Below are 25700 nucleotides of genomic sequence, written 5' to 3' on the forward strand. Positions count from 1 at the left end.
GAGCCGTACAAATTGCTTTCGGCAGGCTCCTGGTGGTCGCGTGTTCGGTCCTCTGATGGGATGAGCCGTCCACGCTTTCCTGTCCCCTTCTCCTCGTCATCAAGTTCCCGGTAGACTATGAATGAATCCAAGACTCGACTTGGGCTCCAGTGGATGCCGTCTGTCCATCGCTTGATACAGGACTCATGCTCTTCAAACACGAATATGTGGCCACTTCTGACGTCCATCCCTCGCCCGGATCTGGGCAATCGAGAAAGAAGTCTGGGAAGGTGGCCTTGGATACAGGCTTCAAATAAGAGAGCCGCGTCAGATGTGTTTGCGACAAAGCCTGCATAACTTGGCTGAAGAACGGGTGGTGGCTGCGTCATACTGATGGTGCAAAGCTCCTGACACAAGTGGTGCGTAGAAAAGCAAGAAAACTCAGCCCAACACCTGCGCTTTATAGTGATAGATGCAGCCCGGGATGACAGAAAGCTGGTGACAGGTCTAGGTTCGCATCGAGGCCCGTGTCCTTTGCAAAATGTGACAGGTCACGGTGTCATGCACGTCAAGGAGCTCGCTCGGTCACTGGGCTTCATCCAATTGGCCGCCGCATCAAATTGACAACCAGATCACCAATTGAACAAGTCAAAGGGCAAACAATGAAAGCGAAACCTATCTCATACTCCTTTTAACCAAAGCCAGCACTTGACGCCTCACGAAGTTACTCTAGGTCTTCACTTCCGAAAGATAGGCATAGAACAGCGGATATCGGTACTATTGGCACATAATGTTTATAGCTTTACTAAGCTTGGCGGTGCTCTTCCCTGTCAACACAGTATGTGTGAACCCACGCGTATGATTACCTTAAGACTAAAATCACCGAGCGTGAAATTTCAACCCTCCTATTTATATGATGAGAACCGCATATTCCGGTGCCTTGTGAGATTCCTTGACGTCGAATGCACCTTGGCAAGCGGGCACATTGCGACAGATTCTTCAGCCTGCACTCATCTTTAATGCGCGAGGTTATCTGGTAGCGATGCAAGCTACGTATAATTACGGGCAATAAGCTCCCACCGTATCCACATTGCTCGCAAGCATCGACTTTTACTCAGGGATAGGGCTGGAAGTATTTCTGAAAATGGGCTATTCTTTGTTGCTGTCCGCCACCATTCCAATCCGAACTACGGTCGATAGAGTGCAGTTCTCGATAGTCCTTCATGGCACAGTCCGTGTTTCAGTCGCTGCGACCCATGCTTGGCGTCGTTGACGATCGAAGGATGTAATGCAGAGCCTGGAAAAAGGTGGCGATCTTAGAGTTTGACTACAGCTCTTGGGGACGAGCCCCTCCTGAGACGCTCAGCACCGCCTGACAGTCCGACATGCCCTAAACCGATGCGGTCCATGGGCCGGAGGAATTCTATCTCTACCCAGGATTTACTATTTATCTGAGCCAGATCTGACGTTCTCCACCCGCAGCTAAGTTTCGAAAATCTAGCTTCCGCTACTTGATGTCTACTCGTGTCGACTCCATAAAATTCGACTGTAAAATGGCGATTCAGACACCAGTACTTCCATTTTTCAGTCAGCTGCTGCACAGATTCGATCCGCCATCGCATCCTTTTCCACAAGCGCAAGCGATCTGCGCCCACGACGTCTACCCACGCGCAGATGACCTGCCAAACACTCTGAATTTCCTTCCAAGGTCCTCTGATTACGGGCGCGGTGCGCAACAATTATTGCCTCTTGGTCATGCTTTCCATGCTGATAGGAGTATTGCGCCCTTTGCATCTCCCCATATCCCGTTGCGTCCGTACTCCAGGCCCGGTACAGATGATCCCGACAGAGGTATTGTGAGCAGTAAATTTGCTGACGAACACGACGCATGTCCATTGCTGAAGCGAAAAACGGAAAGCCCTGCCCTCCTGCGGTCAACGCAAGGCCGGAAGGGCGAGTTCCAACCAATGGACGCACGCTTCACAAAAGAGGGAAAGCTACGGAAGCGTCTTGCGCAAGCCTGTGATAGGTGCCGAAAACGAAAGATTAAGTGCTATGTTCAAGACCTAATTTGTGTTCGATGCGAAAGGCAAGGGGCCGAGTGTACTTTCCCGACTCGAACTTATAAGAGGAAGGCGCGAAAACGAGCCATAACGCCTACCTTCCGTCCACCTAAACATTCCGAAATTACCGGCTTCCCTCCAAGTGGTAGGACAACGATGGATATACCATCTCGCAAGCAGAACAACCGTACGTGTTCGCAGACTTACCCAAGTCTTGCCTAACAGTACGATCACCGAACCTCACTGCTCCTTCCTCTAAGGGCTGGAACTTGAAAAGAAACAGCTGCTCGACTCGTCTCGTTCTATTCGATCTTTTGTACTACGAGCCGGTCGCGTAACACCCCCTTTGCTCCAGCTCATCCCAGATCTTGACTCCGTCTGGATCGGTCGTCTCGGAAAATGACAGGAATGGTTGACGACAACGCCTGCAATTGCTCACAGGGATCAATGCGTAGTCGCTTCACTCAACGTAGCAGCAACATGGTTCCCAACGCGCGTTCTGGCGTCCCAACTGCCGCGATAGCCCCCATCACCGCTATCCAGGTCAGCAACTCCGGCGCGTACTCCCACTAGGAAATGAATCCACGCAGCCCGAAAGAATGTCTATGCTGGCATGCCAGCGTTGCGAGTGGTGGGTCGAGCATCGAGAAGACGCAACAAAAGCTGTATACCGGCCCCCCTCAGTGACAAACGCGGCCAAACGCAATCCCTGCGCGTCGTTATCCTCTGGTCATAAGCTCAGTAGCATAGATGCGAATTACTACCGGGGTCTAGCGAGCCCCCTAGGGACGTGAGACCTTGCCGTTTAGGGTATTTTGTGAACACGATATAGAGGCGGTACGGTCTGCAGCCTCTTCAAGCAAGGTCATCCGCTTCCTTTGCTTGCTCACATCCGCGGCTCTCTGTCCACAAGAACATATCGCGACTGACCCTCTGTCCCACTGGGAGCAACGATCAAGTCTTCTACCAGTCGGCTCTCCGCACCGTTCGAAAGTTTCCATAACAAAACGGCGATCGCTATTGCCGTGAATAAGGGAGGTGCAACGAACGCAATTGCCCAAGCGCGGCCGGAACCGATCCTCATATTCGCCACAATTGCCTTTGCAGGCACTGGCACAAGTGAAGAATTCATGTACGCCCCCACCAGCGCAGCTGTAAGGCCAAGCACGTCTTCCAATCCGTTTCGTGAGTTATTGAAGGCGAACATGGTCCGCTTCTTCCTTTCGACGTTGTGCCAGGCGAACTGTGCAAGAGTGTCAAACCAACCATCATTTCCGGCATTCTCATTCAAGAGCTGCCAAGAGGATGCTGCTACCTCCGCCAACAAGCCAGACAGATCAGCACCATACGACGGTGGACGTTCGCACCTGTTATCGCCCTGTGCGGCCACCAAGCGTAGTGTTGTGCCGTTGAGGGTGGCTTGGGTGCTGAGAGTCACTTCGTAAAAGGCATAGGCGTTTCTAACATCGTAATCACAGGTCACAACGTATTCCGCAGATGGTTTTCCTGGCTGGGATGACTCATGGATGGCGTTAAAGTTGTCCTCGTCTCCTATTGCCAGCGCGAGCCAAGCAGCGTATGACCCGGACGCCCCTATGACCGCCGTCGACTGTCCCACTTCGCTTCCAGTACACAAACCTTTCGACATCGCGGGTTCAGTCTGGATGTCAACTACCATGGTGTTGTTGGCAAAGCACGCGCCTTCGTCAGAGATCGCCACAAGGGTATTCGTGCCAAATTCAAGGTTGCCTCCTCGACGGCATGAAACGGGGTTGGACCGCATTACCGGCACACAGTGAGTCGTATCAATGACTTGTGAGTCGGCAACCATCATAAGCTTCTGCAGACTATCATCAAAGCCAGGCCTGAATGAGTACAACGAGTTTGGGGTGCCGATGGCAGAGCGATCAACACTGGCACCGGAGTCGGTGTACACATACTGGTCTGGCGCGACGGTATTGATTCCATAAGTAAGTCTGACCGCCCACCGAGTGGGACAGGTCGCTCCTGGTGCATTTACCCATAGCTCGCTGCCGTTTCCTAAAGGCCAAAAGTAAGTCCCATCGATTGGAGGCGAACCTGAGTCGACCACGTTCGCGCAGAACAGTCCTGGAGATCTATATGGCTCGCCGGCAGAAACTTTAGGCGTGTAGTCGTTGATAACCCTGGTTGACATGGCGGGACTAAAGCAGGTCACAATCGCTGTTGTTATCAAGGCCGCTGCCAAGTAGGATAGCTGGATATCATACCCCCCCAGTCGTTCTGCCAACGAGCCAACGCCAAGCGCAAGACGCCAGCGCGAATCGACTCTTGTGACCGTTCTCGCCTGGGCAGCCTGACTGGCCACTTCTTTGAGCCACAAAGTGCGGAGCTGTGATGTTATGAATGTTGTAATAATCGTTGCGACTATGGTGGAAATGGCTGTGTAGGTTGACCTTGTACGGCTATCATACAGTCCGTAGGAGGTGAGGTTGATTTTGTGGAAGGTGACAAAGAGCATTAATATCACCACGACAATAGACAGCACCAGAGCGCTGACCGGCGCTGCATATATGTTGCGGCGACTCATGTGAGCTATTGTATCTCGTCCGGTCACAGCACATCAGCAACATGGGCTTCCCGGCAGTCTGAGAGATTCCATGCGACTGACGTTGACCTTTATGTAAAGTTCAGCCCACATGGTGGCAGCGATCAGGCAATGGGCCGTATCCGTATTTCTTTGAACGGCTAAGGTGGGTCCAACACACCTTTCTAGTCTTGGCGTTGGCAGATACATCAAAAGATTGGCAAGGTCCGCATGGATAGTCTTGACTTCAGCACGCCAAAATAGAGGTGAAATACGACGATGGTGATCCAGTGGCTTATCCGATTGGGTCCCTCCAAAGTATCAAGAAACGACGTCTGGCTAGGAGGAAAGCTAGCCTTTTCCACGTCGCTGCATGCATGCCTCCACGAAACTATGGTGGTTGGCAGCGCGTGAAGGTCCGTGCATCCATTGAGAGGAGCGATGGCTTCGATGAACTGTGCTCCGTCCACAATCTCGAGCTGTGATTGGTTGGAAGAGTTTCCAAAGAACAGAGATCGCCAAAAGACTTGTGCGCCAGATATGAGATCAAAGAGCTGTTCGACATGTTATGAATTGTGCGCTACCAAGAGCACATCGTGAATCGTTCAACAGCGGGCCAGGTCACGTGAAACAACTGTACGATGTCTTGCACCATCTTCTTTACTAAATGCTGCACTCTTGAATTCTATAGAGATGATGTCCTGCATAGCAACAACACCATGTACAAAATAGTGACTGTCGACGTTTACGAAAGTGACAATGAGACAGCAGTTGAGAGTGCTTATCTGGAGTGACGAGAATCTGCCAGATTCATCCGGATAGATTTCGTACCGAATGCAGGATTCCCACTTATTAGTGTTCTACCATTATTTTTATCTTCTGTTGTCTTGTTGACGCATCCTGACTCTTCTGCGGCACACGTAACTTCAACAATCCCGCTTCCAGATTTGCGTGCAATCCTTCGGGCTTCACATCGAAGGGAAACGAAATGTGGCGTTGCCAAGGACCAATCCGTCTTTCACCAATGAGGAGAAACGGCTTTGTTGGTTGTGAAGATGAACCTTTGCTCTGAGCGTCGCGTGTCGGCACATCACCGGTGTTCCGAGTCTCTGGCTGAACCGACCATGCTGGTCTCTCCGTCGTGCCGCTGACGACAATCGACTTTGAGCCAGTCCACTGGCAGCTGATTTTGTCGGGATCTTTGATACCTGGCACCTCAATCTCGATCAGATACTCGTGACCGGCGTCACGTATGTCTACATCGGGGTGATTTGGGTACGTGCTGGGGTCGACTGGCTTGCGATTAAATCGAACAAGGGGCTGATGTTGATGCAGCCTTTGGTGCATGTGATCCACCACAGGATACGTTGAATAGTCCGTATATAAGGACATATCTGCCATTGTATCAGGCTGAACAGCTTCGCAGAGGTTTGTTAGAATGAGGATCTTTGTTTTGCCGTATAGACATGATTGTCGGTAAGAGATGAACGGCTTGAGACATACTTATAGACAAAAGGATCTGTCTGAAACGTTAATCAGGCCACCCTGTGAGCGTGACCTGGTATTTATCACTAGGGCCGTTCCACAGCCCTACCAATCAGCTAAAAGTATTTAGTCCACGTGGAGGATCTCTCTATGTCCTTGAAACAGCATCGGACGACAGCTTCAGATTGGTCTTTGACTGTGGCATCCTGTACAGAGTAAACGCACGACGCGGACTCTGCAATAAGAGGTAGGAATCACGTTAAAGAGGTTTAAAGAAAGTTGATGAACAAGAGCCCAACCAAGGTGGGACCTATCGCAAGGCAGTCAACAAGCTATTCTGACGGCTTCTGATGTAGCAGGAAAGATGAGGTAAACTCACAGAGCTTCTACCAATTCAGTACATTCGCAAAAGCAATGTAAGCACGAAATATCTCGATGCGCGCCGTGTGGAGGAGTCATTTCCAGATTAGGCTGGAAAGAGGCAACACTCTTCCGAGAGCGCGAACGGCAGAGCAGTATGTATCAGTCGAAATCATGTCTATACGGAAATTCGGAGAGTGACTATGGGATCAAAGGCATATCGTTGGCAGGCGTAACGTGTTGAACTCTATTCGTGGAAATCGAGGTCTATCCAAGCATACATTCCTTGAGCCCATGAACTGCTCCGGGGTGGGGGGCGTTGGAGGGAGGACGTTGGAGGGACAAGGCACTTTCCGTGTCGCTCTCCACCATCTCCACCGCTACTGATCCTGATTGGCGCAAAAAGGATAGCGTGATGCAGGACACCATGCATGGTACTAACGGATGCGTTGTAGGGTCAGAGACAATTGTGATATCCTCTTAATGGTCCGAAACATCGACATCGTGGCGTGATTGCTCACGTTAAAACTGCGGGCTATGTTGATTGACTTTTGCACTGGGACCACTCTCCTCTGAAGGAGAACTCGGATGTATTCATGCGTTCCTACTTACGCCCGCGTCCCGGTTTGAAGTTAAAGCAGAACTACAGTACATACGCGGTGCTAACAGTCCACGTCGTCATCACTGCCTCAACAATACAGAACCTGTTCACTGCAGACTTGGTCCCAGGACTGGGCCTGGCAGATCATGTCGTACTCCAAGACCGCCCCATGGACATGATCATTTGCAATCAACAAAGTACATTCTGCTCACTGCCAGCCAGGCGAATGTGCTACTTCGAAACTTCGAAACCAGTCTGGTGAGAGCAGATCGCGCCTCACCCAGGACCTAACCTCCAAGCGGCGGGACTGAATTCCATCGCGGCGGAGAGAAATGGATCAAGCTGATCTAGGGAGCGAGCTACGACCAGAACTATTTAACAGATTGATCCGGCTTTCTTGCTCAAAGTTGATCAGAAAATGGGCCTGGCCAGAGTCGCGTCTTCACCGACTACTCACTCACGTCAAGTTATACGACTTTTTAATGCTAGAGCAGATCCAATAACAAACGATTTCCTACAACCATTACTGCGACCTACAGAGAAGACTGGGTCAATTTGCCCTCGAATGGTATTCCTTGCACGTTCGAGACACACGGGGCAACGATGGACAAATCTCGACGCCCGTTCGTTCAAGGTACAACACATACTATGACGAGATACGGCAACAAAACGGCTGAATCCAAAGAACGGACAGCTTGCGGCAACGGCGGAAGCGCGTGTATATCACAGCGGTCAGAAGTGCAGGAACCCCTCAGACAGCAGAGCAAACCTACATCAAGATCGCAAAGCCGTAAATCCTGTTCTCATTCGCCTGCTCGACACCACGTTGAGCCCAATGATAGTGTGGCAGGTGCCGCAGCCTCGGTCATTATTGATGCTCCCCATGAGCATTTTGATGAACTGCTATGCTCACAGCAGCCTACGATCATGACAGCAATTCAAGAGCAGCAGCTTTGGACCCAATTGTAGCTACTTGAGGGCTTGTGACCTGCCAAAGAAGGCTTGTGATGGCCATACAAGACACGTTCAGGTAGATAGATTCCGACATTGACGTCAAGCTAGGTCTTTCAGTCGTCTGGCACCGAGTGGTAGTTTGGCGCATATCGAAGCTGAAAGCTGCGTGCAGCGAATGCTTATGAAGTCTGAGCAAGGTTGCCATCATATTCCAGATTTCGGGAGAAAGCCATCGGCGAGTTCGGGAGGAGGAGAGGCCTAAAAGTAAATCGCCTCGCATGTGATTAGCCATAACAGACGGCGCAGAACTTCTCCAGGCCAAGAACAGAGCTGACAGCCGCAACCAGAAATGATGGTGCACATGTGTACCACCACTGCAACGGAGTTTGCCTGTCAGGCAACGCATCCGGTGACATAGCTAGAGTTTTCATTTTATGGCGCACAATGTCTTTACTTCACTGCGGTAGGTGCTATGGAAAGTGAAGTTCTCGACGCTGAGGAGGGATCCGGAGCTGTCCGAGGATTCCTGGTCGGAGTTTATCGGGCTTTCCCAGCATAGCTGATCCCTATGCCAAGGCAGCTGCGCCTGCCCAGCGCGAATGCTTCCTCTTACCTATGCTGGAACCTTGCAAGCAGAGACGTCCTCATAGACGGTCGACCCGAGGGCCACATGACGGCTCGGTTGGACGCGATAGCTTGCAAGTGAGAACGCAAAAGTCTTGTCCCGAGAAGAACCGTTGACAGCCAGTTAGTTCATATATGGCACATGGGAATGAGAGACACCTGTCAGATAGTTTAGCAACATGAGACAAGCACAGTACCCAGCTTGCAGCTCACTATTACAGCTACTGCAGACGGAGATTCGGATAGCTGTGAACATGTACAACGTGGCGGATGCGGCATATGATGCTCCTGCTATCCCGCAAGTACAATCCTGTTGTCGAGTTCAACACCAAGAATATTCGCGAATGATCAGCCATTTACTAACGTGTTGAAACTAGCAGTGGCTTAAACCACTACGAGGATCAGGACGAGTTCCTTGACATTTTCGGACATGCCAGCATTGATACTAGCGTATCAATCTTTGGGAGCTATTCACGGACTTCGATTAATGCATTCGACGGCTACGAGAACGCAGTCAATATATCGTATACCGGGGAAGAGCCGACGAATGTGACCCATGGCATGTCTTTTCCAACCGACGAAAATCCATCTCTCCGGTCAATAGAGGGAAGAATGCAGACCACATTACCTGCTGGGGCCGAAGCGTGGAACAATAAATCAAGAGCACAGGAGGCGCACAGTTGCATTGCACCGTCGACAGCGCGAAGGGTGCGTCCATCGGGAGCACTCAAGACTAAGGACAACCCGAACGATAAACGACACGTACATGCATTGAGCGAGCAGAGGTATCGAGAGAACATCAATGCGCGAATTTGGGAGCTCCACGAGGCCTTGGCACGATCCAAAGGTTTTGTGTGCTCACGGCCGTTGCATGGAGAGATTGTGTTGGGAAAGATGTCCAAGAATGACATTCTATGGAACGCTATCCGCTACATCAACGAGACCGAAGTTAACATGCGCCATATGGAATGCGAAAGAGTATGTCTTGAGAAAAGGATCCAGCAATTGGAATTGACTCTTCAGCAGAGAGGTCTCGATGCCGTCGGCTTACACCAGTCATAGTTGATGACTGTGCAGATGACATTGATCAGGTCGGATGTTGAATATGTTCGAGGAAGTATTGGGCAGCAAGGCAATGGAATTGCAGCACCTCTTTGTCTAGAGGTGCGAGCTAGGTGAGGTTGCGCGACTTCTACCACTGCAGCTAGGAGCGGGTTTGACTGATTGACCACGTCGATGCACGGGCGCCGAGTACCGACCAGCTACAATCTTTAGTGCTCTACCAATGTGATGTCCAGATTGTTTGAGCCAGTTATGTAAATCAGGCGCTAATTGCAAAACCCAATGCGATTCTGGAACATGACCGAATGGAGAGCTCAGATGGACGAGCACGGTCAAGAGCTCAGACCCGGACGACGTCGGTGTACGCATCTTCACTGCATGTATCTACCACCTCACAGTATGGACATCACAACCAAAGCCACGCGCTGATCGACAACTTGCGACAAAGGAATGATCTAGAAGCAGAATGAATTATCTGGGAACTCACCACCAGTCTGAGGATTAGTTTCCAGACTCTGTGCAGTCACTAGGTTAGGGCTGAATACACAAACGTTTTGTAAGAACCGCATGGCCGCAAGCGATCACGAATGTTTGCAGTATCCAGGCCGTCGAGGTAAGCCTCCAGAGCCGTCGTCGGGTTCAAGCTGAGCGTTCTAAGACAGCGGTAACGACAAAGGCAGTCTCCCTGAGCAAGCTATTGCGGGGTTCTCAATCAGCGACAAAACAATGCCTCATGCCAGGCGACTCAGTTGTAAAGTAAGAACCCCGTGTTTTATTTCGCCTTCGGGACGAAACAATCACGCCACCGACGAGTGAGGATGCAGAGCAAGGGTATATTGCCCCCTACGCCAGCAACCGTTCCCCCGTATCATGATTAAAAGCCGCGTTTGAGGAAAGGAATCAGAACGTAACAGCGGCATTCCGGAACCTTTCATCCCTTTAACTACTAGCAAACATCATTGCTTTATTTCCCCTTTCTAACGACACTGCTTGCAGTCTAGCTGCGAGCCACATGTTCTCTTGCACAATGTGCCTGATGTCAACTTGTATTTCGCTTATGTATTCGATAGCGTGCTGCGGTATAGCAGACTTGGAGATTCGTCCTTTTTCGAGGCAGGATTTTTCGTTCGTAAGGATAGGACGGTCCGCTGTTTTCAAGACGCTCTGTAGCTCCCTTATCTTGCAGTTCAGGTGGGTCCTATATCGTCTTTCCACAATGGCGTGTTTTTGACGATAGCCAGAGTGTCTTGTATCTTCTGAAGAGCTGTAACTCGCCACAAGGCCTGAGTAAGATGTGTAAGTATGACTTCGCATACGACACCCCCTTGGACTTACGGCTCGTCTGTAATTCCTCTTCCAAGGTAAGAGGTCGATCCGACAGCGACTCTACGTTTGCATCACGTCTGAAATCATCGTCACCCATCGCTTCTGCTGATGTGGTGATCGGTAATGATTGATAAGGAAGATACGGTTGCTTCGCCGAGACATCCTGACCAGCCACAGGACCAGCGTTGTCAAGGATAATACTGCCGCTAGTATCGATCTTGTTGGCAGACAACAATCCGTAAGTTAGATGGGTTCGTCCTGATTCTGCTTCGCCAAGTCCATCTCCGTAGGCGGACTGGGTGAGAGCCAAACTAGAGGCGTTGGCAACGAAGCTGACGTTATCGTACAGAGAGATGTAAGGAATGAAACTCCCGTCGGAAGCAGGTATTATTGGTCCTGCGCCGTTGGTGTCAGGACAAGAGAATGATTCCATGTATGAATTCACAAATGATTAGGCTGTTTGCACTCTGTTATAAACTTCGAGAGCTACTCTGTTTAGAGAGCGGAGGCCAAACTATCAAAATCATAACGAAGACGGTCCACATGCCTACCACATAACAACGATCGGAGATGTGGCTTTCTGCAAAAGCACTAGAATGCTCGTCTTTGGATCTCCACACATTTGCAAATGCATCATACGAGACTAGGGTATGGAAGGGTCGGGTGTCGTACCCGGAGGAATCTGCTGGTAGGGCTATCGCTGGAGCCACAACTGAAAAGCAGTCGACTAGTCGATGCGTGTTTTTGCTTCAGAATATATCTCAATGGGTATCGCTGCACGGGATTTGCATACGGATAAGATACACCGAGATCCATGGCTTAGACGGCTTGCTGTGCGTGCAGGTGTTTTCAAAGTTGTGGGGCGCAGCTATCCTTGCCAGAACGGTTACCGCTTACAGAAAGGCTGAGTAGGCTAGTACTCCTGAATCTCGTCAAGCTAAAGAACTGTGCCAGAGAACCGTTCTCTATTCCTTGTTAGGATCACTGGTCCGGGCGCATCTCTACCTATGCAAGAAAAAAAGGCACCATATCTATCGAGACAGCATATTCTCATTTACAAAACACGCTCGCTCATACATGAGTGTAGCTATGAAACGCTAGGGACCCGCTTTGATTGTGAGGTTTCGGACTATGGATCAGGGCGGGGGCTTGGGGTTGTAGGAATGGTATTCGAGACCTCTTCCTATGCTATTGCACGCATAATGTTCTGGCTGAGTGTGACAGTGACAGTGAATAACAGATTAATGAGGAGCAGTTATATCTATTAACAGTGCCGTGCGGCATGTTTCCACTGGTTTCTGCCATTGGTAGAAGCATGCAGAAGCCTTTCATTGTTGCGGTAGCCTAATGCTAGGCTTAGAAGCCTAATTTTCGCCATGCTCTCTTATGATGTCCTAATCGGACCCATTCAAGCCCCTCGATCTTATCAGCTGGTCGCTGAACACATCGTCTTTGGCGTTGTACTCGCGGGTTCTTAGGCTCTAAATAACCTTGTCGATGTTCGAAAAAGCGCAAGTTTCTCGTCGACAGATCCGCTTTTGAGCTGGAGCTCGATACATTCATTTTAGGTTCAGGGCGAAAGATCGGCGTACGCTATTCTGAGTACTATATAGGCTTTGTCGACTATGGCCCGACTTCAATTACAACATTCTGCGCTGATGCCAATATTCACAACGTTGTGACTGAGGCTGTCCGCGGCGTCCTTTGGCGCGATTCAGCACCTGGTCTAGCAAGCCGATTCTTCAAAAGACAGGGTATGTAAGCCTTGAGCGCGGCTTCAGTAGTGATTTTAACACGAACCTCTGACCAATTATTGAGCGTCTGCAAAGCCATTCGCCCTGGCTGATCAGAATGAAATACCGTACTCGAAGCGACCGATCTGAACACAAAAGACGGACCATTGTTCTCAACAATTTACCTTGCTCGAGCTCTCGGACAATAGACAGGGACTGTACGCCACCGAGGGCTTTCCATCCATACAAGACCTGGACTAAATCATCCTGAGAGTATTGTGGACACTTCTGACAGGCTGTAGACCAGTGCTATGTGCCGATGCAAGGCCTAAAGAGCTTCGGGGATAGCTTACATTTCAGCTTCAGGCAGAGTCCCTGCTTGTTATTTCATGCCTAAACTTGACGCTAGTAAGGGTGGGGGTTCTACTCCACCGCTCCGGTATCCCCGCCGCATTTAGCCAGGATCTGAAGAAATTGAACCATACCACCACGCCACCAACGTTGCACTGATACTGGTTGACAGAAGATGGTGCTAGCTGAGATAGACAGTTGGTTGCATCTGACAAGAATGGCAAGGTGGGTAGGCTCCCTGCAAGTAGCTGTGGAAGTTTTCCTTGCTCTGCTTTTGGCTCAACGTGAATAGAAAATGCATGCGCCATCAGCCCATGGACTAACGGGCATTCTGCTTCTTCTATCATTCGCTTTCCATAGATGGGTCCACTATCATGAGAGTTCTATGTAAGACCCCGGAAGGCTCAGATGCTGATTTCCAGCATCCTTCTGCCGGCTTCGTTTTCCGCGTGTTCGAAATAAACGACTACGCATACGCAGTGACAAATTTTGGGCAGTCACCTTTCCCTGACATACTGCTGTGCCCACTGTATGTGATGGTTATTGCCGCTGCCAACGCCCTCAATTGGTGGGACTTTAGCACCTAGTTTCTCCAGCCAATACTTCAAAGTGTCAGATCGCGTTAGCTCCAAGCACAGCTTCTAGCAAATAAAAATTGCAAGATGCAGGCCCCCAAGAGTCAGCTGATCAAACAGGCAAGCGTATGCCGGGCTGGTTGGTCGGCTGATCAAATGTAACATCGTACTCGAAGCGAAGCACAGTTATAACCGCGCAAAGAGGAATTTTATCTTACGAGTTTTGCCGTCTTCGACTCATGCAACTTGCTCGCATGTGTGAAGATTCCAACTATGTCGGGGACCTCGTGCCAATTGGCTACTTTCCAGGCAACCAAAACCTGGATAACGTCACCCAGCCAAGCAGCACGGATCGTCCGCGAAGCGGGCGAGCGCCGGCACATACAGCGTCGTCCTGCGGGCGGTACTGTTGACGTGACCCGGTATAAAGACCCGCCATAGTGCGAATAGTGGGTTAATGCTGGCTCGAGGCACAAAGCATGTATCGGTCTTCTGGATGTTGTAGACCTACACAGATCTCTCCCTCCGCCGTTCCTGACAAAATCTCGATTCCAATGCCGAAAGACGATATCGACATGAGTCGACCAGTCGTCGTACAGGTCGACTATCTCAGTTTCCTTTGGACGGAAGAGGAAGTCGCCGCATCTTGGAGATATAATACACGAAGCGCACATTCGATTGACCGCACTAGACTAGTAAATGCCTGCTGGCGTGCCTGGGCCAAATCGGGCTATCGACTCGGCACTATAAATCCCAACAGCCTGCACTGGCATAAAGAAAATGACATTACTTGGCTGTACGGACCCTTTATCCGTGATAGACCAAGTCTTCTTGCAAACGCAGATGCCCTTCGCGAAGTATCCTATCTCACCAAGCCTTCATCATCGGAGAGACTGAATACAAGAAGATATCATGATGCTTGGAAACAGCAATCAGCCACAATCAAGCCAAAGAAGCAGGTAGCTTTCCTCGACTGTGGAGACGTTGATAATATTTCGGATACCGTGACTGGCCGTGTAGAAGTCCGGTCTGAGACTGTCAAAGCTTGCTCTCGAAGCGCTTCGCGTGAGGACCATGCGTGGAAAACGCCAAAAGACTTGCCAATAGGGAGGGAACAAGCAAAAGTGAGGACGAGATCCTGAAGACGCCGAAATAACCGAAGCTGCAGGCTCCCCACGCAGAACGGCCATCGTGGATAGCCTGGGAAACAGACATCGGCAACGAACACAGAGCGCGCGCGGACGATCCCGCTGAGACAGACGTCTCACTGGGAATATACGAGGCTCTAAGTCTTTTGAAGGAAATGCTACTTCAATCCTTGACCATTTGCTGAAAGGGAGACGATTTCCGATCCTTGTTAATATCGTTACCTGAGGCCGAGGACGAGTGACTACATCTACTGGCGTAAGTCGCCGTTTCTCACTACTGGTTTGGGGCACTTCCTAGATCTACTAGAAAGTCGCTACACCTGAGTCACGATCCTGCCTCCGGGGTGAAGGGGAGAGGGCCTCGTCAAGGAGAACTGGGATACTCTAGGGGCCACTCGATGACCGGTTTCTTCAAGCATTGCAAAAGCCGCGGGGGTTTGAAGTCAACACATGGCACGCAGGTGCGTCTCTTTGATGTACGCAAAATGCACGTCCTCGGGTTTTGGACTGGTTGAGCAAGCCAGGGGCGCCCTTTTCGGTATGAGTTGTGATCAAGAGCGATATTCTTGTTCACAAAGGTTCCAACTATTGACCAGTATCTTCGTCTATTTGCGAACTTGCGGAGGGAGCATGTGTCTGCCAGAACTCTCGTGTACATCGTTGACACGCTTGAAAAGCTCTCACCAGAACGACACTCTGCAATTGTTGAGTATGATAGATTTGAGGGTGGGGAATCTTGTGTCCCGTAGACACGGTGGTTTGACTCCCGGTTCCGCTTGACTATTGCTATACACCATACCTTGATACCTGTACGAACTGTCGGATGGGTTGCACCGATACGTCGAGAAGCTACGGAAGCCAATGTAGTATCGAGCTGAGTCATGAATGCTACTGAATTGCTTCTGCTGACGCCGCGGTAGTCTATATGCTGCTGCTATTACATTACGACATCCATACAGGGGCTGAAAGCAGCGAGAGTGCTCACATGCTCTCGGGCGTGGATGTGATACCGCAGTCACCAAACCGACGTGTACAAAATGCCAATGCGTTGTGGAAGATCAGTCAAATCATGGCGCATCTGTCAACTGAATGGGTAATCTGAAAAATCTTCTAGTTGCCTTTTGGGACCTACGCGACGCGTTGATGCGAGCCAGAGCCAAAGTCATCTGCACGCATTTAGTGCGTGTCGGACCGCACTAAACAGCCCAGGTGCTCCTCGTCCAGAATCTCGACTGTGGCAGGGATTATACCCATAGAGGGCATATCAAGCCAATGTGATAGTACTAGCACTCCGTTTCGCCATCGGAAAGAGACTGGATAAGTGGGTGGTGTCAGTTTTTGACCAGTGGCATTCGGTAAGCAGAGCTTTCGCTCTTTGAGTGAATGAGTATCACTGACTGCACCAAGAGGCAAAAGTTTAGTTTGTACCCATTGCCTTGAAAATTTGTGCCGTCGGCCACCCGAACGCATCAACGACTTTTTTTCAGCGCCCTCCATAACCCGGTAGTATGGGTAACAGAAGATATCCATCACTCGTCAGGCATTCGCCGACCAAAGGATATCCTGCAAGAAGCACGAGTGGCGCTCCTGATGCAAATGGTTGGGAGAGCCGCTATAGACTCGTCGGCGACTGTAGACACTAGTGCTGTAATCCCGTGATGTTCTTCTTGTAGAGCTTTCCAGTGCTGCTTGGTATTTTCTTGGGAACAACTCGCAGTCTGAAGACCGAAAACTTGTGTAGGACCTACCTCACCTTGCTTCCGACTCCAGCGAATTTGTGACGCCAAGGCTAGTCGGAGGGTGCACGGGCCACAGCGGACTGGTGGTCGTTGTGGCCCGTGCGTCAGATCTCCACCAAGCTTATCTGAGCGCACTGGAGAAACCGACGACCATTGAGGCCGCCGCGTTAAAGACTCGTAGGACGGAGCCAGAAATAAATGAGCCTGAAAGGCTTACGAGGACTGCAAAAATGGCGATGATGTTACAGCGTACCATCAATCAATGACAAAACGTGCCATGACGATATTTGCGAGCAGAGTTACAATCTGCTGTTGTGAGCACAGTCCTATCATCAATCGTAGCATTTCATAAATGACCAATGCCAATGCTTCCACACAGATGCCCATCAAATGGTGATATGCGTTAGTCCTTACATGGATATCTCGCATATGTCCCACTCGGTCAGGTCGATTTCATGCAAATCGTAACATTGTTGTTTCACCGCTAGAATGAGAATGTTCAGAGGGGCGCTGTACATGACCTCGGGAATCGTTGTGCAGATCTCGTACATGGGGTGACGGAATCGAAAGAGCCTCTGCTTCGAGGCCGGACCAAAGTTGCAGCTCGCCAGTAATTGCGAGGTCCGACGCTGGACTGGACGAAGGCAGTCTTTTGCACTTTGACTACTCAGCATCACCTCGTCCAAAGTTGTTATGCCAGCAACAAAGCGTTCACGCAGGGAAACTTCTCCTCGTCCTATGCTCCGCTCCAGGATCCTTGACACTGACCCAATGGATGTTTCTACATCAACAGCCGAGATGGTGGCATAGGTCAAAAGTGGACATAGCTCGACACAAAATCCTTCCAAAAAGGATCCCTTGAGGCGTGTCCAGTTGTGGAGCGTGTCCAATATCTCTGACGCATGTGAACGTGCGCGTTGGATATTAACTAGTAGAAGCTCCCGGTCTAACCGGACTGGATCTACATGGCGATACATCCAGAGCGCGATAAACAGTGGATAGATAGTGAGCTCGACGGGACTGGTACCAGTACTCGTTGTTGCCTGAGTCGCACGCCTCTTGCAGTCACAGAGCCAATCGAAGAGTTTTTTGGTAGTCCGTTGATATGACCTGCAATACTCGTCCCCGTCGAAGCCGTGGGAGCATTCAATTCATAGATTGAAGTGCCTCAGAATCGTGGAAATCTCTGTTATAACGGATAAAAGCGATTTTCCACCGCTTCGTTCGAAGAATGATCGGTCAAAAACTCCATCTGGCGCCGAAATGGGACCTTGAGCGGCTGGCAGTACTTGGCCCAGGGTGTAGAGCATGTCATCTCCGGGAAGACTGTGTCGGGGATACTGGTCGAGATCCTTCAGCAGTGTCATATGAGAACAGGTCCAAAGGCATGCTTTGATGTAAGCCATCCAATACGCACGCCTGCATGTTTCCTGCTTCAGACCTGCTTCAATCATCGACTCTTTACTGCAACAACGCCTAGGCAATGCTTCCGTAACAGACATATTCTTGGACAGCCAAACAGCTGCTTTACTCAAGGACACCGCTTGGAAGATATTCCCGGTGTAGAAACAGACCGTAGAATAGATGATCTGTGACTGGACGCATTCAACAGCATATTCACATCGATCATCGACACCAAGCTGCTCTGCCTCTGACAACCAACAACTTTGTCGCCGCTTAGGGCACCTTGGATTCGCGAAGAGGGCTCCGGCGGCGTCCAACGCATGCGCCATGCTTCGTCTACCCGGACGATCAGACTGCAAAGCGTCGGCATAGTACCTCAGATCGGCCAGACAGAGCCAATGGATTGGACTTTTGCTGAAATGGGCTGCGAAAGCTTTCAGTCGGACTGGAGTATCGGCTATCGCGGCAGGATCAGTGTCTGAAGATGATAATGACGGTCCTATTAGTCCGCTCTTTGCTCGTGCAGCATTGCTGGCAGAAGATGATCTGCTCGGCGAGAATGCGACGGAGGCTGAATTCTCATTGACCTTATTCTCCCCATCCGCAACCTGCCGACCGAGTTGTTTGCGGTAGATGAAGTCCGTAACCGATAATTCGGGTGTTAGTGGTCCCAGTGTGCTCGTCTTTGGCACGCTGGCCTGCAATGTGCATGGCATACGTGCACTCTTGGTCTGGCGTTTATGATCTCTAGTCACTGCTCTTGTCTTCCTTCCCTTGAATATGCATTTTAATGCGTTTCGAAAGCAGGATTCACATGATCCATGCACCGGGATGCATCGTATTTGTCGTTCCCGACACTCCATACGTGCTTGAGCTAGGCGCTTCCTTGGTTTTCCTAGACGTGTGAATTTAGGGTCTCGCATCAGTGCGTTGTCTTCGAGGTAACTGTTTATCTCGGAAATCATATTTGGGGCAAGCCTTGGAGGGGAAAGCTCTGGTGATTGGCCCCTTTGTGTCAAATACTCGGTCGAAGGCTTGGAATGATTAAGCGGACTTTCACCAGGTTGGCTAATAATTTGTGATAAGCTGTCCCTACGCCGTCGGCTTATGACGGCGCTTCTCTGGGTGCTGAATGCTCTATTGTCAATTGCGGATTTGTCAGTTGTTGCAACAAAGTCCGTAGTTGGATGAGACGATGGGAATGCAGGGAGCAGGAAGTGACTTGCAGGAGTATAGGATAACGAATGTAGAACTTCCGTAAGTGATGGCAATTGGGGCAGATCAGCCGGACTGCAGGGCTGATCCATGGCTGAGAAGTGCTGATGGTGTATGGTGACGACTTCATAGGTCAATTTGCAGTTTACGTCCATAGACGCCTTGAACAGAAGAAAGCAGAGTTCTTGACGTGCAAGCATGATTGTAGCGCTTCTAATACGTAGCGATCTTCTGAAGGTGATTACCTTGCGTCATGGTCAATTCAAAGCAAATACGTCGATTCCCAAGTCGTCTGACCAGGGAAACAATGGTCCAGATCCCGATACTCTGAACCATGCCAATTGGAAAATATCAGGAGGGGACCAACAAGCCAGCTGACATACCATCACGAAGATTGCACAGCCCGGGCGGCTTGAGCTCTGTGCAAGATGGTGCGTGCTGAGCACATGGGACGGTGTGTGGGACGGGACGCGAGCCGTTCCAAAAAGCCTCTGAAAATTCTTTATTGCTGAAGAAGAGGCAAGATCAAAGGATCGTGGCGCATTGTGCCGCTTCCCTGTGGACAGCAGCAGGCTAGTCGGCTGACGAGCTGGGACGACAAATGAAGAATGCATTAGCGAAAATACGATTGCGGCAACATATCTCTGAGCTGGCGATATCGAGTTCAACGCACCTCAACGAATGCTGATGCTTGGATAATACTTCCAGGCTGCTAATACTCCGAACACACGCCTAACGACAAGAAGCCTACGAGAGGCAGATAAAAGTTGACTGAGGAGCAGGGAAGTGGAACAAGGCTCCTAGATGATAGAGAATGCGGTCCAAATGTTGGCCACGCGGTGGATCTCGCACATGCCGACTCAGCGATTCGGCGGCCGGCTCCCCTAGTGCGTGTGGGCTAATCTTCGCTTTTGTTGCCGCCCCCTTCCCCCACAACTAATGCGTACTTTGTGATAGAACCCTTGCTGCTATGTCTCTCCTGCCAAGAATTGCGTTCGAGAATTCGAGCTAAAGCCCTCGTCCGGACAGTTCACATCTGAGAAAGTACTGTGGTGTCAGGGCTGATTTTTAGCACTGCGGAGCCAAACAGCAAATTTCAGCTAACTAGATAAGGGTATATTACCCCTGTAGCGTGTCAACCTGTAGGCGTGTTTTTAGGTGCACCACAGGCTACCACGAACGCGTGAATTATTAATCCAATCGCAGCTTAGACTCCCAGAGTAAGGTCGTGGTGTTAGCCGTTTCTAGCGTTGTGCTGAAAATTAACCCTGACACCACAGTAAGAGTGATTCATGTTCGTATCCCAGCACACCAGTGAAAAATGTGCGCCTGTGTTGGTCAGCTGCTTGCCTTGGGCGTACCCACCTCGGGTATTGTCGTCCAAGACTTGTCCCTGTGACGAGGTGTATGTCTCATATTCATTTAGAGAGTTGTGGCGTGGAGCCTCGGAAAACCCCAAGGAATTCTGTTAAGGGACCATACACCGGCCGGGATCCATTATAACTCCAACTGTCAAATGTGCCTTTGGTTAATATATCTGCATTGGTGGCCAGTCTGCGCGGACTGTACATGATATTGATCCCGGCGCAACCCCGGGACCAGCCTTTGCTGAAAATCACGTCATGAATTATGCAAGTTGTCGATAAGCCTCGTACTGGCAGTCATAAACAGCCTAGAATTAGCCCGCACTTTGGGCTATTGGCTATGTTTTGGGGTTCATTTTGGCGCTGAAGACTGCGATTGGTCTGCATGAGATTTGTGGCGAACTCATCGTTACCACATCTGTTATCTGCTGGCCCACATTAGACCTGATCCAGGGCCTGTTATCCCAAATCTCTAATGGAAATCTCTAATGGAAATCTCTAATGATACAGAACCACAGTTTGGCGTATCCAGTCTTGTGCTCCCCCGTCTTCGTTTCAATATCTTCGAACGTAACCTCATCCTCGTCTTTGCCCCAAGTGTGCGAGAGGATCGCATACGGACCAGCAGGTGTAAGCAGCTCCTTGGTCAGCGTCAGCGTGCCGTCTACAGCAGCCTGAAGGAAGCGCATGTCCGACGTTTCGACCGCAGATCGTCAGGTAGGTGTGGCCATTGTTAAAAGCGATGGCAGGCACGCTGCGTCAGCGGTTTCATTGTGAGAAGAAACTGTAGTGAAGGACAAAGATCATGAAACTCCCACCACTGGATACATTGACACAACCAGTGGCGGTATGATGCGAGAATTGATTGGGCTAAGCTACATCGCAGCTAGCCATGGCGTAGGTCTGCAGGCAAATAGGCTGGCTCGTGTCTGCCAAAGGCCCCCGTCTGCAGCCGATATCACTCCTCCGCCTTGGCATGTCTACGTGAGGAATAGTACAGCCTCATCACTCTTGCGGAGATTCATCCACCATGCGTCCAGCATCAGAACTTGCTCATAATGTCCAATCATGTGCATCGCCCTTGGGGATCCCGCTGTAGAACTTGCCTTTGCAGGACGCCGTACCGTGTAATAACATCCCGACTGTATCCTTGACTAGCAAAAGAACAGAGGCGACTTTTGACAGTGCGTTTGATACTGTATGTACGTATGTACTTTAGTTAGTCGAGCCAGGATACTACAACGCTCAGGCTTAAAGCACTCACAAGGCTGCAATGCCGAAGGCAGGTGAATGCGGATTGTGCAAGTTTGCAACTGCTCCGATATGGATCCCTTTTACGGGCTGAAGCCTGCCACTCGCTATTGGCTGTCCGAGGAATAGTCCAGCGCCTGTAATAGACCAGGCAGCATCAGTCTTAGCGAAGATGTCGGGCTCCAGCCCCTTCCGCATAGCCGCCCAAACGCCTCGATTTCACTCTTCGTTCTGGGCAATTGTGAATACTTAATCGAGCTCAGGTGACCGGGTTATCCACTCCGTCGACGATGTGCGAGAGAAGCCTCGCCAAGCACCAGGCGCATCTTAAGGGCTTGTCAGCTCCAGATACGACATGCCTACTTTGTATGCGAGCACACCGACCGGTCCTACAGTAGTATTACGCGCTATCACTACAGATCACACTTGAAATCTGGACCCTGCTGCTGGAAGTCGAAATAGTCCGACTACATCTCGTAAAGAGCAGGCGGGATCGGAAAAGTTCTTGGCATACAAGGCTCTCACTCAGCCTCACCTAGCTTGGACCTCGACTTCTCATTGTTTTGGTTTGATTTTTGAGCTTGCTGTGGAGACTGTCAAGTCAAGGGCGCCTTCGAGTTGTCCGGCCGACCATTACCCCGCATTCCGCTTAAAGGATTCTCGCAGGCTCTCCTACTTATCTCACCATCGAGAGTCGAGTGTTCAGCATCGTGCGTCCCAGCATCATTGACGATACTCACAACCTCGAGCAAGCCCGTCAGGCCTCCGTCAGGCTGCTTCAAAATGCCAGCAGTATGCTGAGCTCAGCAACAACGATTTTGCAATGGCTCGATGCTGTTGACGAGGGCCCGGGTTGTGACCTCACAAGTTTAATGAATGGTTGGCACGCTCATCACTCTCAGAAACGCAAAATTGATACACCAAGTATGGAATCCGAAGAGAGCCTTGATGTCGATGCCACTCCGCGAGCCCCGCGAGCAAAGAAAGCGCGGTCGCATACAGGAACGCGCCCAACGCCTCCCACTAGCTTTCCACCCGGCGCTGGTGGTGGCACGTACAGTGTAGCCTCATCAGCGTCACAACACAGCCGTAGCTAAAGTCCAACAAAGAGAAAGCGTGCTCTCGAGACCTCGACACCTCAGGTCATCTTTGAGCAACGCTCAGCGCTACGACACCAAAGGGCGCAGCTTGAGACGGGATGTCCATTGCTAAAAAGACTTCTGGCCGCCATTGGCGCAGCCAACAAGAACTTGCCGATGGGAATGGAGAATTACTTCGAGAGGACTCACGAGTTTGAGGATGGACCGCTTCCACCTTTCGCAATCAATAATTCTCTCGACCATTTCTTGTTTATGGAAAAATTCGTGCAAAAAACCATGCATCATATGAGCATTTGAAAAAGGGCAAGTGTCTCCGCGGACGAATGGTATGATTTGGTGGTGTACCCTTGTCTCAAGGCAGCTGCCAAATGCATCGGGGCTTCGCCCTCAGAGGTAGTCGTCAGAGTCACAAAATGGCCAGACCAACCTTATACGAGTAGCCATTTCGGCAGGTGTCAGTGCACCGTGTATATATCTATTTATCGCTAAAGCAAGCAATGAAATCAGAAAAGTACGCAACTAAGCCAGAAATGCAAGCGAGCAATACGGAAATCAGTGCCGATACTGCCAGGCCCAAGATGCTTGCAGCCCACATGAGCGTCTAGTTGAACATACATCCCTCGATAGTGCAGGGAGCAGAATCGACCGCGCCGTTACCCAGGTTGACCTTGACGGGTATGGTACTGATCAGTTCCTACCCACCGTGATGACGACTGTATACGACTTTTCAGTAGCCAACAGGCCCTGGATCGCACTTGTGATACACAAGATAAGTTCTCCCAATGGCAACGTCTTACGCTACCATACCAATTGAGAATGACATAATTGCCTAGTATTACTGCTTAGTTGGAGATGATAAGACGGATGCCAGGCGTCATATGTTCCTGCGCAGATGGTCACCTCACCTGCAGTATGATGGGTTCATGTTCAACAGATCGCACATCGCCTTTGAGGCGCTTCACAAACTTCGGCGCATCTTTGATGTTTCGCAGATCGTCTAGCAGGAGCCTCGTGGTGTGTGGAGTCCGCACTGTCTGACCCACTATAATTGGCCACTATCGTTTCGGTCGCCATTATCTCCAGCTTTTCCATGTTCCCTGGCGGCCACACTACGACGGAAATCTAGCCACTCATCCATCAAACCCCTGTAGTCTTTCGGACAGTAAGGACGAAACAACTCGCGCCAACCGCCGCCTTTTCTGAGCGGATCCAAACCAAGCTGTTTAACCAGCATGGATTGATACTGCCGAGTCAGTCAATATACACGAGTGCGGGAATGAACCTACTGCAATTTGGTCATAGATCATCGTGTGACCATCGCCGAGGTATCTGCGGCGGCGCCATGCGATTCTCAGAGCTACCTCCTCTTCCATTTCGAGAAACGACGGGACTTCCAGGTCGCCCATGAGGTAAGATATTGACCACAGACTCTGTATTTCCGCTACTAGGAGCGACTGAGTAGTTCCTACCAGTCCAAGGAATGCGATCGATCTGTCAGGGTCCCCAATTGGAGCTATAGAGCGATAGAGATGATGTGGTGTCCGTTCTTCCTCCAAGCCTTCTAGGATCATATTCTCGGAAAGGGCATTGAATCTGCTGAGGACGATAGCGTCAGCGGCGGCCACTAACTCATGCCAGTGCTTCTTTGTTGCAGGAGATATGTCCGTCATTGGCATCGGAAGGCCAAGCTTGATGGATTCTTCCTTTGAAAACATTGGAAAGGAAACATCCCACCCGGTGCATGCAACGACAGCATCAAATTCAATTCTTAAGCCTGAGCTTAGGACAGCCTTGTTGTCTCGATTCTGATGATCTCTCCTCGGACGACTGTTGCCTTAGATAAGGTGTCCCACAGATCGGGAGTGTTCTGCACACCCAAATTATCAGAGCACCAATAAGCCGGTCGGTCTGGCCTTAGCTGCGCGAAGTTCTCATCACGTTGATAGCTCGCGTTTGCTTGCCATATTTTATCCACCAGATGCCATATAGCCTTGACAAGCCAACTTCCCACCAGTGATTGGTGGAAGAATTTTGTCCAACCATCGGACTCTTCAAAAACGCAGGGGCTCATCTTTGAAATCAGCTTTAACGAGATGAGGTCGTGAGAAGACTTAAAAGGCCCTGCACCACCAGAGCTAGCGAGCATGCCTGGTCCATGTCCACCTGGTCGTATGATCCACGATACCCTTTTGCCTAGTTTGGACAAGAGATAGACTGCGTCAAACGCAGACTTCGAGCCACCGATCACAATAACATCTCGGACAAAAGATGATGATAAGATAGGAGAAGCGACTGCCAGATCCCGGGAATGAAAGATTGGGACGCTTGTGTTCTGCTGCAGGAAAGGCGGCATCTTTGGTGTAGATGTCAATCCAGTCGCTAAGATCATTTTTCGACCGCGGACTGTTTGCTCCTTAGATGTCTCAATGGTCCACAAATGGTTGGATTTCCATATCTTGGTGACTCTTGAATCGAAATCAATACGATCATGAATTGTTTCACCCGCGAATTGTACCGAGCGCGAGAAGTCAGATAGGTACTGACAAGTATGTTCGCCTGAAAAAAGCTCATTGAATGTCGTCTTGGGTTGGTCCATTGGATAAGACGAATATTCGAACATGCCTAAGGGTGTCTGTGTCATCATGGTTGGATAGATTCGATCCTTGCTCCAGGTTCCTCCAATGAATCTTCCAGCCTCAAAAATAATCACTTTCGATTGAGGTTGAACGGTCAGCCACGTATGGGCTGCTATGAGTCCTGAGGGACCGGCACCAACGACGACCAGGTCGTACAAAGACAT

General features: G+C 50.3%; 5 protein-coding genes across 5 annotated transcripts; 1 reads left to right on the plus strand and 4 right to left on the minus strand.

Annotated features, from left to right (window-relative positions):
- Positions 1-115: 115 nt before the first annotated feature.
- On the minus strand, positions 116-334 carry HMPREF1541_10909 (uncharacterized protein; the record flags this gene model as incomplete). Its single annotated transcript, XM_008715578.1, has 1 exon — positions 116-334. The coding sequence occupies one exon, from the start codon at positions 332-334 to the stop codon at positions 116-118; it is 219 nt and encodes a 72-aa protein (XP_008713800.1).
- Positions 335-2928: 2594 nt separating this feature from the next.
- HMPREF1541_10910 (uncharacterized protein) lies at positions 2929-4218 on the minus strand (the record flags this gene model as incomplete). Its single annotated transcript, XM_008715579.1, has 1 exon — positions 2929-4218. One exon carries the CDS (start codon positions 4216-4218, stop codon positions 2929-2931), a length of 1290 nt encoding a protein of 429 aa, XP_008713801.1.
- A 1358-nt stretch (positions 4219-5576) lies between these two features.
- On the minus strand, positions 5577-5699 carry HMPREF1541_10911 (uncharacterized protein; the record flags this gene model as incomplete). The annotated part of the gene is made up of 1 exon (XM_008715580.1): positions 5577-5699. One exon carries the CDS (start codon positions 5697-5699, stop codon positions 5577-5579), a length of 123 nt encoding a protein of 40 aa, XP_008713802.1.
- A 3112-nt stretch (positions 5700-8811) lies between these two features.
- Positions 8812-9694, plus strand: HMPREF1541_10912 (uncharacterized protein; the record flags this gene model as incomplete). Its single annotated transcript, XM_008715581.1, has 2 exons — positions 8812-8934; positions 9038-9694. 2 exons carry the CDS (start codon positions 8812-8814, stop codon positions 9692-9694), a joined length of 780 nt encoding a protein of 259 aa, XP_008713803.1.
- A 14986-nt stretch (positions 9695-24680) lies between these two features.
- Positions 24681-25700, minus strand: HMPREF1541_10913 (uncharacterized protein; the record flags this gene model as incomplete). The annotated part of the gene is made up of 1 exon (XM_008715582.1): positions 24681-25700. One exon carries the CDS (start codon positions 25698-25700, stop codon positions 24681-24683), a length of 1020 nt encoding a protein of 339 aa, XP_008713804.1.

This window comes from Cyphellophora europaea (assembly GCF_000365145.1).
Source record: "Cyphellophora europaea CBS 101466 unplaced genomic scaffold supercont1.15, whole genome shotgun sequence".
Lineage (NCBI taxonomy): Eukaryota > Fungi > Ascomycota > Eurotiomycetes > Chaetothyriales > Cyphellophoraceae > Cyphellophora > Cyphellophora europaea.